The following is a 15,865-nucleotide window of genomic DNA, read 5'->3' on the forward strand; positions in this document are numbered from 1 at the left end:
TGAAGGTCTCGAGAATGGAGGGCTTGCAATCATGGTTCGCGTGAAGCGAAAGTCGAACGTGAGGTCGGAAAACCCATCCCGTTTTGAAACGACCAAACTAGCCCGACCCGTTCGGAGGAGTTTTTATCGACAGCGATAAGCGCGTTTCGGTCTCAGCTCGTTCCCCCTTCTGACCGGGTGAGAGACCTTCACATTGGTCCAGTTTGGTCGTCCGGGCATGTGCCACGTCGTCCTCGTCCATAAAGCTATTTTGAAAGAGCTACCGTCCACCCTCCTTTGAACGAGGGAACGCGCATGTTTCGGATTTCGTGACGGTACAATAAATAAATTAAGAAAGTGATATAAAGCCCTTTCAAAGGCTTCAATAACTCTTGCCAACGTGCACCGTCTCGGAATGCATTCCAGAGCTGACGGGATTGCCATGGGAAAAAAGAGTTTGACTGCACAAAACCAACGTGAAACGATTGATTGGCTTTTCGATTAGCATCATGTTAAGGTTAACGTTGAGCGAAAACATCAATTTGCTGCACGTAAGAGTCGTTTAGTATCGCTTGCTGTGAAAGAGAATCATTTGAAGAAAATGATCGAAATGATTCTCGCTAAATTTGGACATCCTCCTGAAAAACTTTCCCTCTTTCACTATGGTATATGAAGTCGTAACAATCCATTTAAAAAAGAAACAAGATTTGGAAAAGATTCTTCCGCTCTAATCAAAAGAGTAAAAAAAAAACGTAGAAAATAACAAGAATTACCTTGCTCCATTTGAGCTTTTCTGGTATGTAAATTAACATTTAAACAGATTTCTTTTTAATTTCGGTAACATCGTTACGTCGGCTGGATTTGGCAACGAGAATGAAAATTTGGGTTGACGTTTTATGAGACCCGAGAATGGAGCAGCAAACCTAATTAGATTTCTAAACGCCTCATTCAACAATTATTAGATTAGAACAAGATCTTGGTCTTCAAAATAGAAAATCAAACGACATACGTATAATAGATATTTAACCGTTTGACCCTGAACCGTAAAATCAATTAATGTTTTTGAAACAATCAGCATGTTAATGTCAATTTCTACTGCTTCGACATTAAAGACGCTTATCATTCCTCACCGACCACAAAACATTCCGTTCGTTTACCATCAAATTCTCCAGATTAAATTCCACAAGTCACGGGAATAAATATTAATTAAGTCCCAAATGCCCTATCTCCCTACCCGTGTGTCAGCATCAAGATGGCCGTGGAAAACTTTTTTCCTGTTCCAGTTGAGATAACATGATTACGTCAAACGGTAGGACAACTTTGACAAGCGGAATGAAAACTCCTTTAGTCTGGACAGAATTAAATGGCCAGAATGGTGAAACACACCCACAAGTATCTCTTTCTCCCTGGCGGTGGATCGTTCCTGGTGAAAGCTGATAATTTTTAATTAATTTTCCCTCAACCGTAACGGCAGAAGTGCGTGGTCCCGGTAAGACATTGTTGTAAAATTCCAACGAGGCTTGTGGAAAACGGGATTACAATGGAAGATAACGGGAACAAAATACGGTGATAAGATATTTGGAAAATTAAAAAAGAGAGGCTATTACAGTAAAGCCGTAAATGTTTATTTATACGATAATATCCTCAAGTGAAACTGTCATCTGAAAAATTCACCATAATATAAATTCAAAACGACTATTAAAACACCAAATAAAACTGTACTATATTGTACTGAAAACTGTGAAAAACTAACTGTGAACTGGCTGAAATCTAATTTTCTCAGTCCATTTACCATCTGACATCCCAAGACGTTTTATGTGCTCAGTGCATCAAAGCATTAAATCAATTTCAACGTATGCTCAACACGAACATTTGCTTCAAGAACCCTTGTTTTATGAGCGAATCCTACCGACAAAATCCATTTGCACCTTCTTTACACACCATTTCGCCAACCGACAACCATTCTGCGTGGGATGTACTTTACATTGTGTTTAAAAATGAATTCAGAGACACATTAACCACTTTGCACCGCAGTTCATTAAACCGAGTTTATGAGTTTGTAACGGGTTATCTGAGTTACCGAGAGTTTGCTGGAGAAAAAGTCTGCTGAGAAACTGATACCTCAAGATTTCGCTAGTGAAAGACTTTTGAAAATATAAAAGTTCAGTTTATAACAGACCGTTTTAACATTTACAACTTTATGGATATGAGAATAAGATACAAATAATCAAAAGTTCGTAATAATCACTAAAAATATATCAAAACAGAAAACATTGAAATAGACTACAGAAAATAATTTCACCATTTATACGTTTTTTTTACGTCCCAAATTCTAGCACTCAACGGCATAACAATGCCAATTTTGGCGCACTTGTACCCCAACCGACCACTTCATGATGCTCGCCTTTCGCTGGAACCAGAATACATAATCATCCTGAAATGTTCGCTCGTCCGTCTGAGCTGAGCCTTTTTCATTTGTTTGTTGTTTTTCCTTAGATAATGGGCATTCTTTGTTGGGAGCAAGAAAAACCTGCACCTCTCTAGCTATGGTTCACTGGCAACAACGGACAGTATGGGAACAAAAATGTAGAAAGTATAATGATTACAAAATTGTCTGGGTCACTTTCTGCATCTTATTTCGAAGGAGAGTTTTTGAAAATAAACTCAAGATGTCTAAACGTTAGAGTAGGCTTAGCTCAACAGACTAAATTTATTCGAACAAAAAGAAAAATTGTGCAAAAAATAGTAAAAAGAAATATAAGAGCATTAAAAGGATTGAACATGGAACAAGTTTAGAACATAGAAATGTTTCCAGAAGATTGTTTCACAACAAACTTTTTTTAATATAGAGTAAAATTTGCTGATGTAAATCAACTTAATTTCCTTTTATTATCTCAATTTTAACCATGGTAAAAAAAACCATTGAAAATACGATAAAGTTAAAACTCATGGCGAGTATCTACAATTACTTTTCAGATGGTTACATCTGCACATAACCATCCACCAAATTGAAGCCATGTTTTTCTTCTATTCTTCAAAGCCACGAAAGGCTAACGATGGCGTAAAGGAAGTGTACCAAATAAAAAAAAACACGATACATAGCGCCAATTAACTGTAAAACGAGGCTCCACCGTTAGCTATTGATAATCGTAAACGATACCACTGTGTCCCATTTTCCACAGTGAGCGGAAAAAGGAAAAGCAGACAAGAAAAGCCCAAAATGCTAGCTCACCGAGCGGATGTGGAAAAGGCTCCAGCCGAGATACAAAAAAGGCACAAACACGAGCAAAGGAATGATCCTTTCGCGCTGTAAACTAGAGTCGTCGATGAAGAGCGTGACTAATCGATTATGACTTCTCGATTTTTTTACAATTTTCCCTCGACGACTTCTATCGCTCCACTCTAAACGATCGCATTATCTTTCGCTGATAGGAATGAGCTAGCGTTTTTTAGTGGAGCTAGCGGTTTGTATTGACCGTTGGGATGATATGCAAATGTTTAAATTGATATGAATTTGTTCACTTCTTCACGCGAGTTTTTCATGTTACAGAAAAGTTTAGACGTTCTGCTTGGTAAGTTGAAATGAATGCTACCATTATTTCGAATGATTGCTAGATTAATTGCACATTTAACAAAACAAACATCCCATCCAGGATGAACAAATCAACAATTAAAACCAAATTAGATGCTTTCATTGCTTTTGCCAACGCGAAAGAATCCAATTATCATGCAGTTAAACAGACCGACAGCATGAAAATGTTACGCTCAGCGAACTCATCACCTTGTCGCCGTGAATCACGGAAGAATGCCAATGCCTTACCTAACGCACCGGTTGGCTTTCATTAATTCTAGCGTGAACGTGCCGCGACGATAAGGTGGTGTCTGACATTATTAAATTACAGTACTGTCACACCGCCCGGCTGCAATCACCTTCGCCTTTGAGGTCACAGGGAACCTTGACGGATCAATACCGCCGTGTGCACCGCAAAGAAACCTCGGTCAAAGCTCCGACCACGGTGTGCTGAATGGGTGGTTTTTTTTCCATCACAATCTCCTTCGTTTTGGTATCCCTTTTTCTTGCCCATTGCTTTTCGGTATGCAAATGAACACGATGGTTACGGTCGAGGCCATCTAGCCATCGCTTCAAGGCACCGGCAGTAATACGATTTCGGTGCCCACGGGTACACGTTCCGCTGAGTGATTGCTATGAAAGCCAAACACGGTGAAAGGACTGGGGCAAAGAAAAAAGACCATACCAATTGAGGCAAGGTGACCAGCGAGTCTCCCGAAAGCCTTCAATTTGCCACTTGCGGAAGGAAACCGTTCCATTGAAATCGTACGCTTTCCCTACCGACGGGTGACATCGCCCGAAGCCCTTTCAAAAGCACATACATACACAAACACATACACAGTATCTTTCTCCCTAATGGCATCGATCTGAGTGTGACGTAAGATTTAATTCTCCCGTCGAAATGGTTACGCAAAGCGAAAGGAAGGAAGCGAACCAACGGCGTGTTCAACTGCTTGACGAATTAAGTACACGTGAGCCCTTCGGAGCTGCCGTGGAGAGGAAAGGTAACAAATAAGGAAAGTAACCTTCTCTGTCAGGCAACACGCCTCCAAACTAATCGCTTCCTTCGTCAAGTTGCTTCGCTCTTTCCGAGAGGCTATAAAAAGCACAGCAAAACAAACCGACTAATTGGATTTCTTTCACGAATCAGCAGTGGCACTAAATTTGCAATACCGGGCAGCCGGGTTTCTCGGCTCAGAAAGCATCCGAAACCGAACGAACGGATGGCACCGTCAGATCTTTTCGGTGGAGCCGCCTGGTGGACGATGGAGGCGCCCGGTATTTCACGGCGATGGAGGCGCCCGGTGTTTCACGGCGATGGAGACGCCAGGTGGTTTGTGTGTAAAATCGAAATGCTTGTGCGGCGGATTAAGACCCCGTTGGGCAAACAGTTGCTGACTGCTGCGGCTGAGGCGATTAGTATTCAAAGGTATACACCTCCCAACACGGCGATGATTATTGCAAAGATTACCGAAACTCCGGGCTAAAACCGGATACATGCCGGAACAACAGCTGGCAACAGCGGATTTTTGGGCAACAACCTGACGGTAACGGACCCGAGTGATCTCGTGGCGAGACAACGTGCTGCTGCGTTTGGGAGAAATTGATATCTGTTCTTACGAAAGCCCCCCAGATCGCACGCCATTTCAGCAAAAAGGCATCTGGGAACGCTTGGGGAGCATAAGGAAGACAAGAAAAAGCCTCAAAAACTCCCAACCGAACGTCTTCGCTTTCCCTTTTCCCGCAGCTGATGGTCCTTGGCGATGGGATAAATCGAGATATCCATTCCATCTGTTGCGGTGCCATCGTTAGTTTTTGTTGCGAACGATCCATCCGTTTCCCAAACGCCAAACTGTGGAGAAGATCAAACGAGCTTTTCGCGCAGTCAACCACCTTGTTTGGGGCGTAATCTTATCTTCGTTTTGAGAATAATACCCCCACGAAACACGTTATGAAACTTTGCCACACAAGCGGGTTTTGAGTTGCCAATTACAGGTTGTCATAAATTGTGCACTAATGGCGCATGAATGTTTCAACTCCCGATCCCCAAGAAGCCTTTGTTGAAGGGTGCGAAAGCGTACCGTAAAAGTTGGTGAAAAGTTCGTCAACAAAGGACATTAAACATTCAAATATTCACAACGGTAGTTTGTAAAATTATTCATTGTCGCAAGAAAGTTTAAAACACAAAAGAAACAACATTTCAAATTCGCTTTTCTCAAGCTTCCCTTTGTAATGAATAGCGTTCTTGGAAAAAAAAAGAAAAAAACTGTTTTCAAGTACAATTCCAAGTGGAACAAGCTCCAAATTGTTACGGTACTTCATCAAAAAAATATGCCAACATGATACCGACCACCACTTCAACGTCTATTCCGCCATTCTCGCCCAATTTTCGAACAAATGGAATCATCACGCAACAATGTTTTTTATTGTCCACGAGGGGGGAAATATAAAAGAAACATCTTCCAACCAAAAAAAAAGGAAAAAAAACCAACGGTGATTTCATTTGAACCAAACTTTCCTCCAAAACCGACAATGTCCTTGGTTGATGAAGTGTCGGGTTTGATTCACCCACCGTCATTATCCAAATCATGAAAGTGCCAAAGAACATTCAGCGAGAAGCGAGAAACCGTGTATCTCTCCCTCACGCTGTTGGGTAGGAACAGGGGGAAGGTAGATGGAAGTCTCATTCCAAACATCCTCGTAGCCGGAGGACCTTGAGCTTTCCACGACAGTTCGTGTTTTTTGGTTTCCTTTTTTTCTTTCGACGGGTGTGGGATTTCAGAAAAATTTATCAACTATTCATAAGACTCTTCCCGTGCTCTCGCGTCTAACTTTCTCCTGAAGTAGCAGCAGCAACGGTTTGTAGATTATATCTTATTCATTTGATATTATTTCTTAATCATAAACAGGCCAACGTGACGGGGCAGAAGTGGCAGCAGCAGCAGCAGCAGCCGCCCGGTAATGTTGTGGGTATTCACAAACGGCCCCACAGCGGTGGACCGTATAAAGGGAGGGCCTTCTTTCCCCGAGGGCAACAACGAAAAGGCAACGACGAATAATGACGACGACTCCTCACGGAGATGCCTTCCGGAAGCGGGAAGACTTCGAAGGGAAGCAAACAGCAGCAGCTCGCCAAAGCAAAGACATTCTCATGTGCTGCGGGTGAAACGTGAACAAAAGAAGCCCCCGTCGGCATGCCGTTGTCTCTTCCCTTCTGCGAGGAAAACCGTTTTCTTTCATCGTAATCCATATTTTATTTTATTCCTTTCCTTTCACAATGCCACAAACGGGCGTCGCGAAGGCGATGTTCGTTCGTACCGGAAGCGAACTTCCTCGAAAGTGTGCTGCATCGCAAGCACACGTCCGCATGTATGTGCGTATGAGACCTGTTTGTGGGGGGGGGGGTAGTGAGTGTGTGTATGCTTGTGGTCATGATTTCCAACCTGCGCCTGGCAGGATGAAAAATATCCTCGCATAAGCACGAGGACTGCAATCGCTATATCACTTCAGTCAATATTGACTCTGACCTGAGCAGCAGCAGGAGTAGCGATGTTCGAACCCCCTGGGTTAGTGGTTTGTTGATGCGGCACACACACACATATGCAGGCACAAGACAGAAGGTTCACCTCTTCACATACCTTACACCCACATGCATAGCGATGTGCCAGGCTTTTCCTTTTTCCACCGCGAAAGCGACACAATGGCCAACGACAAAACGCTCGGAAGAGAGTTTGTTTGACATTAAGCAGTATATACCGGCACGGACGACACGAAGACACGGAAAAACCGCAGCATTATGATCGTTAATTGTTTGTCCGCATCGGAACGTCAGGGGGGAAAAAGGAAACCGGGAGAATCGTGCACGGTCCATTTTTGTCTCCCCCTCACTTGTCTCCATATATTTCCCCAGAGGGTAATGCCGATGACGGAAAAGCATTATTAAAATGGAAGACAACGAGCTGGTCAGGAGATGTTTACCAATGAATTATCGAAAACAATTAACGGAACGGAAGGTCGAGCGACTCACTTTAATAATGGAGGCTATTTTTAGCGCTTTTCTTTTCCGCACGATACAGAAAAATTATATAACGCTCATAAAATAAAAATTTAAAAGCAAGAAAATATTTTCAAAAACAAAAACAGAAAAAAATAATTTTGTTAGCGCTTTACTTTCTCGCTGTTTTTAGCGCTTTCCTTTTCTATATGATACAGGACATTGTGTTACGACTTAAGTGAAAAAATTTAAAGTAAGAAAATATTTTCGATAACAAAACAGAAAAAAAAACATTTTATATGTGATAAAACAACAAGAAAAAAATTAGAAATGGAACATTGTAACTTTGTTGAAATAAGCACAGATCCTTTTTACAGTTTAGATATCGATGTTGTATTTATCGATGTCGTAATTTTGACAATAATGACTAAAATAATAAAATTATATGAACAGAAATCAATAAAGGGTAGCAACATAAATTTGTTGAAGTAAATAATCTAAGCGTAACTAAGGATGAACAGAGAACCTTTTAAATGAATAAAGAGAACCATCTAAATGAACGCTAATGTGTATGAAATTAGCTCAATTCAAAGCTAAGAGACAAAAATCATCAAAAAATAATCGTTCATCCTTTGTACACCTTTATAAACAACATAAACACTTGTTAGTTAGTTCAATAAAAATAACTTATAACTTTAGCTTTCTTAAGTTTTGCCAAAAATTAAGCATTATTGAAAAAATTTGGCTACTTTTATTTCCAATTAACGAAAATGCTAAACATGAATTTCCGCTAATGAATGCTAATATTAGATGCTTTCGACATAAACAAAACATTCAACAGTTCTTCATTGCAGTGTTAAAGTTTTCCAACTAAACTGTGTGTTGAAAATACTTACTGAAAAACGAATTTTGACAATTGGAAATCTCTGCTCCATGTAAAACAAAATGACAATAATTTCAATAATTTGTAGATGCAGCATATAAATGAGCCGTTCACAACGCATATAATCAAATATTCAATCAAAACGACGACAAAATGAAGGGCGGGAAGCATAAATTCGCACTGGACACTCTCGAAATTCGAAAGCCACCAATCAGAATCGTCCTCCACCGATGCGAACCGTCCAAAAACCCGAAGCCAAGCGATCGTTCGGTCGGCGGTGGCATCCAGCGGAGTTCATCATCAATCACCAAATTACCCTACCGTGAATGATGAATTAAACTTCTTGAGCCGAACCGTTCTGGGCTATCACTTCGATACGGTTCGGCCCTCCCGGAGGGGAGGACGGAACGAAACCGGGCGCCATCATTAGCGTGCGAAAGATGGAGGTTTTCCGCCTGCCGAAAGGCCAGCCGGCCACATCAAAGTGCAGTGTTATTCGCAACGCAGGGGGCGAAACGAAGGACATAAATAAATAACGCACGCCTTCCGATGGTTTGATGCGACAAAACAGATTTATCTTTTATCCTCCTCAACAGGTCACGCAATCTGAGTGGAAGGTATTTCAAAAGAACCAGTTTTGCATATGTGATCGATTGGGGATTCTTTTCGTTTCCGTTGCGAATAAAATAGAGTCAACCGATGAACGATGCGGAAAAAATGTTTCCACACATGTTAGTCGATTTCCTCCCATATATCGATGGCCGAATAGTGTTGAAATGGCCATTAGGAGCTTCACCACCTCGCGGCAAACAAACAACCAGCCTGGCATCTTATCGAAAAAAGAAACCAAACCAAGCCCATTCCACCATTCACACCTTAATGGCTGCTTGTGGCGTGAACTTGGGCGGTATCGATCGGAGAAGGTAGCACTATTATGCTGCGGCCGGTAATGAATATCACGTTGCGCTTAATAAACCGCCGCACGTTTGAAGCATAAATTCAATTAAAGCGCGCCACTTTTCGCGTAACGCAAGCGAAGGAGAGCGTCCAGCGCCATTACGCTTTTCGCAAGGTTTATTCGCACACCTATGACTCGCGATTGTGGTGGGAAGAGGGGTGAAGGTCAGAGGAAAAGGCTTCCCTCGTCAGGAGAATACCTGAACGGGGAACTCCTTCACGATGGGCGAGGGCTTTTGTGCCATTTTGATACCCACCTCGAGCATAAGAGCGTGAGAGAAAAAGAAAAAACCAAGTAAAAAGGTGCCAAAGTGCGAACGAAACACGTTCCGGGTTTTTGCGTCGTTTCGTCTTTTGTTTTTCCACTTCAAGCACCTTCAATGCAGGGCGAGGCATGAGAAACGAGCGGTGGAAGGAAAACGACCGACGGGCCAGCGGTCGTGCAGGAAGCTCGTACGACTTCACCACGTTGTCCGTTGCACGATGTTGGCCGTGCGCACATTATTGGCATGTTCTTAATTACCCTCATGATGCAGGACGACAACAAGGACTAGCAAGCTACACCCCGCCTACTCCGGACGGGTCCCATCGGAACCCAAGGGGGAGGCGATGATGAGAAAGCGATGTACGGTTAGGGGTTTATGGTCGACCAAGATGTTGGTAACATCTTTAGGCAAATGGTCGTATAATTACATCTAATTATCCCAAAATGTTTCACCAAGTCGGGCCTCACAATTTCATTCGTTGCAGGAAAAATCTTGTCACTCAGAAGAAACTACTTTCACCGAAACCAACAACAAACTCTCCGCAAAGTGGTTTCATTATGACAAGGAATGATCGTATGAACGATTCGTAGTACCAGTTTTTCTGAACTATTACTTTATAGTGACAAACATTTTATATTTATACTTGTGTGATTTTGTGATTTACTATATGTACAATCTATGACACGATCATAGCTGAAAACACAACTTGTTTGATGTAAAAAAAGGAGGAAATGTACAATTTTGGGACATATAAATATTTTTCTTAAAAACTTGAATCCACGGCGCAATACAAGAAATAGTAAGTTATTTTGTTAAATTGTGTAGTTCTAAATTTTGTTTTTAAAACTACAGAAATAACTTCATCAATGACGAAGCTAGATAATGCATTATGAAAAACGCTATACTTAGATGATGGTGGTTCAGAAAAATACGTATTGACATCGTATGAGGTAATATTTTTTTACTAACTATATTGGCGATAAATGTATGATGCTTTTTTAGTATTTTAATACATATTTTACATTTCAATTACTAAAACCATTTGTGTATAGTCAAAGTTTAACAAGTTACATTAGAAAAATAGTGAAAATGTTTGTGTTTTGAATAATTCTACTTAAAAAAGACTTTTCTTCTTTATATCAATGTTTTGAAACACTTCGTTCCTACTGGGATCTAAAAAATGCACACAATGGTAAACCGGTGATACATCAAATAACTGCAACGAATTCTTTAAGAATAGAAAAACGTTGTTCAACACGTTCCTAAAACTGCGCTTCAAAAACAGTAATGAAATGTTCCCTTACAATGAAAACATGTGAACTTCAACGTAACATTTGAAATACATTGATTATAATATCAAAAAGAATATGTTTAATGCATTATTTGCTTTTCAAAAAGTAATTTGAAAAGAAAAACAAACTGAACCACTTTTCTTATTATACTTTGCGCCGGCACGGAAATAAATGGAGTAATAAAAACCTCCCTTATGAAAAGCCAACCTCTTCCACGAAACACTCAGAGCCAATTCTCCCCCGATAGCACACATGCACGGCGTGTTTTCCGTCGGTTCCAGTTGATGACGTTAATTTATCTTCGCTGCACTATCGCTTGTCTGACTGTATTCTCCCGTCGCGTGTCTTGGGTGTGCAAGTTTTTCCTGCCCGTGACAACTTGAGCACTGTCACTGCTACCGTTGCTTCCATTTTCCTACATCGCCTCGACTTTTTTTTTTTCCGTAGGGGTGGCGTAGCTTCTTTTTCCCGTGCGAAAGTTTTTCCATTTCCACATACCACGGCAACGGAGCAACACACGCAGCGCCACGAAGTGTCAATAGTCAGCGGTGGAAAGCACCTGCACTTGCTACGGGGAACCATTTCATTTGCCTCATTCCCTCCCACAGACGGCACCCCCCCTTCCACTTCCGGTAGGCAATCTTTGCGTCAAGCAGATTGCAAATGTCCTGACTACAACCCCCCCACCATGACACGAAGAGTGCTATCTTTCGCTATCTTTAACTTCACCGACGGTGACTGTGTGTTTCGTGGAAAACGGAAAATGCCAGCACAGAAACAAGTTTCGCATCGTGCGAACGAAACAGCGTACGATTGTGTGTTCTTCGATTTATTCCACATTCCCATGGGCAGCCAGGTGTCAGAGGGCTTCCATGGCTTTCACGGGACGCAGATTAACGGTGACTCCGGTTCCTGGGAAATGGCGGAAAACAGGGGGAACGCAAGCGAAGCAACGATAACGTGGATGCGATAGCGTCGCTAGCAGTAAGAAAGCGGAAGAGGAAGGCAAAAGCGACGCACTCCAGGCGGGAGTGCGTTTGTGATTTGTTTTCCATAGCTCTGTATGCATTCAGAGGTGCTTGGCAGACAGTGGTTTTCCTCGAAACTTGAAGTACTTCAACGCGGTTGGTTAAAAAGGAAAGCATAGAAAGGGCGAGGGTTTTGCGCTGTAAAGGTTCGGGGCGGGCTAGCACCGGCGGGAAGCTTTCAACAAATCGAGCAAATAGCGGCCCATTTGGTGTTTGAAGTGTGAGTGTGTGTATATTTATACTAGTGGTTGTACTTGGTGCACGGAAAGCGAAGTAGGCTTTTGCAGAGACTTTTATTCTTTGCGCGTTCTTTGGCGGTCGAGCAGTAGGCGTGTTGGGCAAGCCATAAGCACACACAAGTCGCTCACACAAGACACTAATGCACACACACAGACGGACACACACATACGTACGTATGCACGCTACTACGACAAGCATCATCGAACGGCAAATACACACTTTTGATTGCGATCTCCGGTTGACGGAACTGTTGCTGCTGCTTCGCCTGCGGACGCTTCCACCGGCTGCACCGACATCGTCTTCACCACCACCACCACCACCACCACTAGCACCACCACCACCACTACCACTTCCGCCACCGCTGGCCGCGCCGGAAATGCTCGCTGTGGCCATCACATCCGGTCCCCGGTTGCGTTTTACATCAAAGGAGGCACTTTTCCGGCGGCTTTCCGCCATCTTCCCGAGCCCGCCGCCACCCCCCGGGTCGCCCTTGCGCCGCTCGCTGCCACCGAGCCGCCGGCCAATATCATCACTCGCGCTCACACTCACACTCCGCTCGAAGTAGCCCTTATCGTTCATTTTCTTTGCTTTTGGAAAACGCGGTGCGTTCACTTGGCAAGCCTCGCCCTGCCCTACGGTGTTTTTCCTTGTGTATCGTTCACCCACTATCACCGCTAGCTTTCGTTCACTTTCCCCCACTTTCCTCGCTGAAGGACGAAAACGGATGTGTGATAAAAAAAAATCTCCCCTTATCACCAACGCACGCAACGCACGGGAAATTGGATGTTGCTGGGAAAATCCCCACGGGAAAACAGACCGCCAGAACACACAGGGACACCTTCAACAGAGCGTGATACGGCAGGGAAGCGAAGAAGCTCAAACTCCTCCACCGTCGTTAGAAATTCAAGGAGAAGGAGGAGGAAAAATCGAGATGGAGGAAAAATCCCAAATCCAAACCATAAGCAACCATGAGCTTGGAAAACGTGCCACGTTCCCACAATCGCCTCACGGAAATCAGGATGGGCATGTGTGTGTTGAAAAGTGTTGACCTGAGCTCAAACACCGGCGCTTGACACGTCGTGGAAAATCCACTTTCCCGCCGCGAGGAATGCACCTATCATGCATCTTCGCTGCACCCGGGGTTGGCGGGTTCCAATTCTCCCCCCCCCCCTCCCCTCCCCTTCCTCGACTCGAGGACTTCGTGACTTCCACGCTGTCACCTGCCTTATCGCCCGGCGTCACTGGCTCGGAATGAAAAATGAGTTCGGCTGGACTTTTCCGACGCGAAAGCGAGTGGATTGGCGCGGAGTAGGGGAAAAAGTTGTCCCTTAAAGAATACACACCAGAAAAACACACACAAAGACTCGCAAAGTTCCCGATGGTGTGTTGAAATCAAGTGAGGAAAAGTTTTTTTCCGGAAGTGCCATGAACGGGAAAAATATTCACCCTTAATGGAAGCTTAACAAACAGTCACGTTAGCTTTCTTGTTGAACTTTATTTTTGAAGTTGAATATTGTATTGCGGTTTCAAAACTGTACCAAGATTTTTTAAGCGAATTATAAATGTTGGTTGAAATTATTATTTATGTATAGAAAATTATGGATGCTTCGAGTGATTAATTTCCTCCATTTTCGTTGATGAAAATGTGAAGTAAACGAAATGAAATATTATAAACAGTAAACCGTCGAAGCTGTTTACCAAAGATATTATTTTCTCCGCACCCTCTTCATGACCACCAACACCGAACAGGGATCCGGAAAACAAATTTCCCTTCACTTGACACATTAAACCGCTACCGAAAGCATTCCGATTTATCAAATTGCTTCCTTAATCGTAACGGTGCAGCTTCCTTTTTCCCGAGAGGAACCGGGAAGGGGCTCGCAACAATTTGCTCGCAAACCGACACCGCCGTCTTCCGATCGGCATTCATCATTGGGGCAATTTATTTTACATCCCACCCCCACTGCCCGGTCGTGGAAAGCGTGCGTTCTTGCTGGGTCCGAAAGGCAGGCACGACCCGATCCACGTTTTACGGTTCGTCGGAGGATTCCCATCTTCCGGGTTTTCCACCTCTTCTTATTCCCTGTCTTCGGCGCAAGTTCACTTTCATCGTACCCGTTTCGTCAATTTAAAGGGCATTAATCTTCGGTTCGTTATCGCACTGAGGCGGGTTGTGAAAAAGCGGGAAAAGCCTTACGGTCCGGGTTAGCACAACGTGGCCCGCTTTCTCCATCGATTATTCATGTATCGACCTGGTTATGACTCCCCCGCTCGAAAATGGGAGGGTAGCACTTGAAGTACACATTCACACCCACAAACACACATACACACACACTTACTGCCCCCTTCATCACGGGAGGGAAAGTAAAAACCACTCGCTTTATACACATTTTGACACGACACAATTCGTCGCGCGATGCGGAAGGAGGAGAAAGGGAAAAAGGGGGGTGTACGGTATGTTATCCTATCAGCAATCCCCATGCTCACCATGTTTTCTATGGTTTGCCTATCCTTCTAGCTACTTTCTACCACTTCATCACATCGGGAAACCATTCATTTCCCCCCTTCCCATCTGGTCCTCTCGAAACCACCTGGAGCTACTTTGAGCAAAGGCTTTTCCAAACCGAAACACGAACCTATAGGCCTAATAAAACCGTGGGTATGGCACATACACCGGAGGAAAGCAATCGCTGACCGAATCAAAAGGAAAAGCCACCACACACCACGTCCAACCGCGGGGGGGAAAGCGAGAACAAACAAGATCAAAAGCAGGAAAGGACGAAACAATAAAGGACCGGGAAAATCGCCACCAATACGACAATCCAGCACCACAGATGACGATGATGATGATGATGAATCGTGACCCGTCGGTAGATGTATTGGTGCACAGATTCACGACGGGAAAACATAGCCCGTCCGAGGGAAAAATGCCGGGCCTCCACAAACATCTCGTTTGTCGAACGTTCGCCACCAAAAGAAAAAAAAAGGGGGGAAAAGAAAGCAAAACCCCATAACCGCGACCACAAGCACACACTCACACGTAGTGTGGAAGTAAGGAAAAGGACTACAATAATGTCCTAGCTTTCCCGAACCAAATTTACATTCCGCGAAGAGAGGCATAAAAATGGGTAAAAATAAAAGGCCGATTTTTCTCCCCATTTATTCTCGTCCGCTTTTCCGGCATTCAAATTAAGCAGCGATCGAAGAAAAGGGAATGCTTCTTACAAGAAGGCTTTTCCCCGGGTTTTTATTGTCTTTCCACCCGATCAATGGAAAGTAATGTTTATTGCTTGGGAGAAAATCCAGAATCGAGCATCGTTAAATATTAATTTAGGTTATCCTTTGAGCCATTTTGTTTTAATCTTCGTGCTTTTAATTAAAGCTGATCCTGTTCTCGAGTTTAAAAGGATGTTTTCTTGTTACACACATATTTTTAACAGTTTGCTATGGAAGCTAGACGCCTCAATTTCACACACAAACACCCTTCACATGCGATTTCAATTGGAGGTAGCGCTTGAGAACAGCGGGTTGTTTCTTTCTTTAATTCCAACTCACTCCACACTCAACAGATTACACATGCCACGAAACGGTCGAGCATGTCGGAGGTACGTGCAAGCTTTCACCAGTAAACACTTCTATGCCAAGCTTTAGGCCT

At 43.3% G+C, this 15,865-nt stretch overlaps 1 protein-coding gene across 1 annotated transcript in view; it reads right to left on the bottom strand.

Moving 5' to 3' along the window:
* LOC131287027 (alpha-catulin) overlaps positions 1–12,789 on the bottom strand; it is a 58,566-nt gene extending 45,777 nt beyond the window's left edge. The window contains 1 exon segment of the mRNA XM_058316041.1: positions 12,430–12,789. Within this exon segment, the coding sequence (XP_058172024.1) occupies positions 12,430–12,789 (360 nt within the window).
* Positions 12,790–15,865: the final 3,076 nt, after the last annotated feature.

This window comes from Anopheles ziemanni, chromosome 3, assembly GCF_943734765.1.
Source record: "Anopheles ziemanni chromosome 3, idAnoZiCoDA_A2_x.2, whole genome shotgun sequence".
In the NCBI taxonomy this organism is placed as follows: Eukaryota; Metazoa; Arthropoda; class Insecta; order Diptera; family Culicidae; genus Anopheles; species Anopheles ziemanni.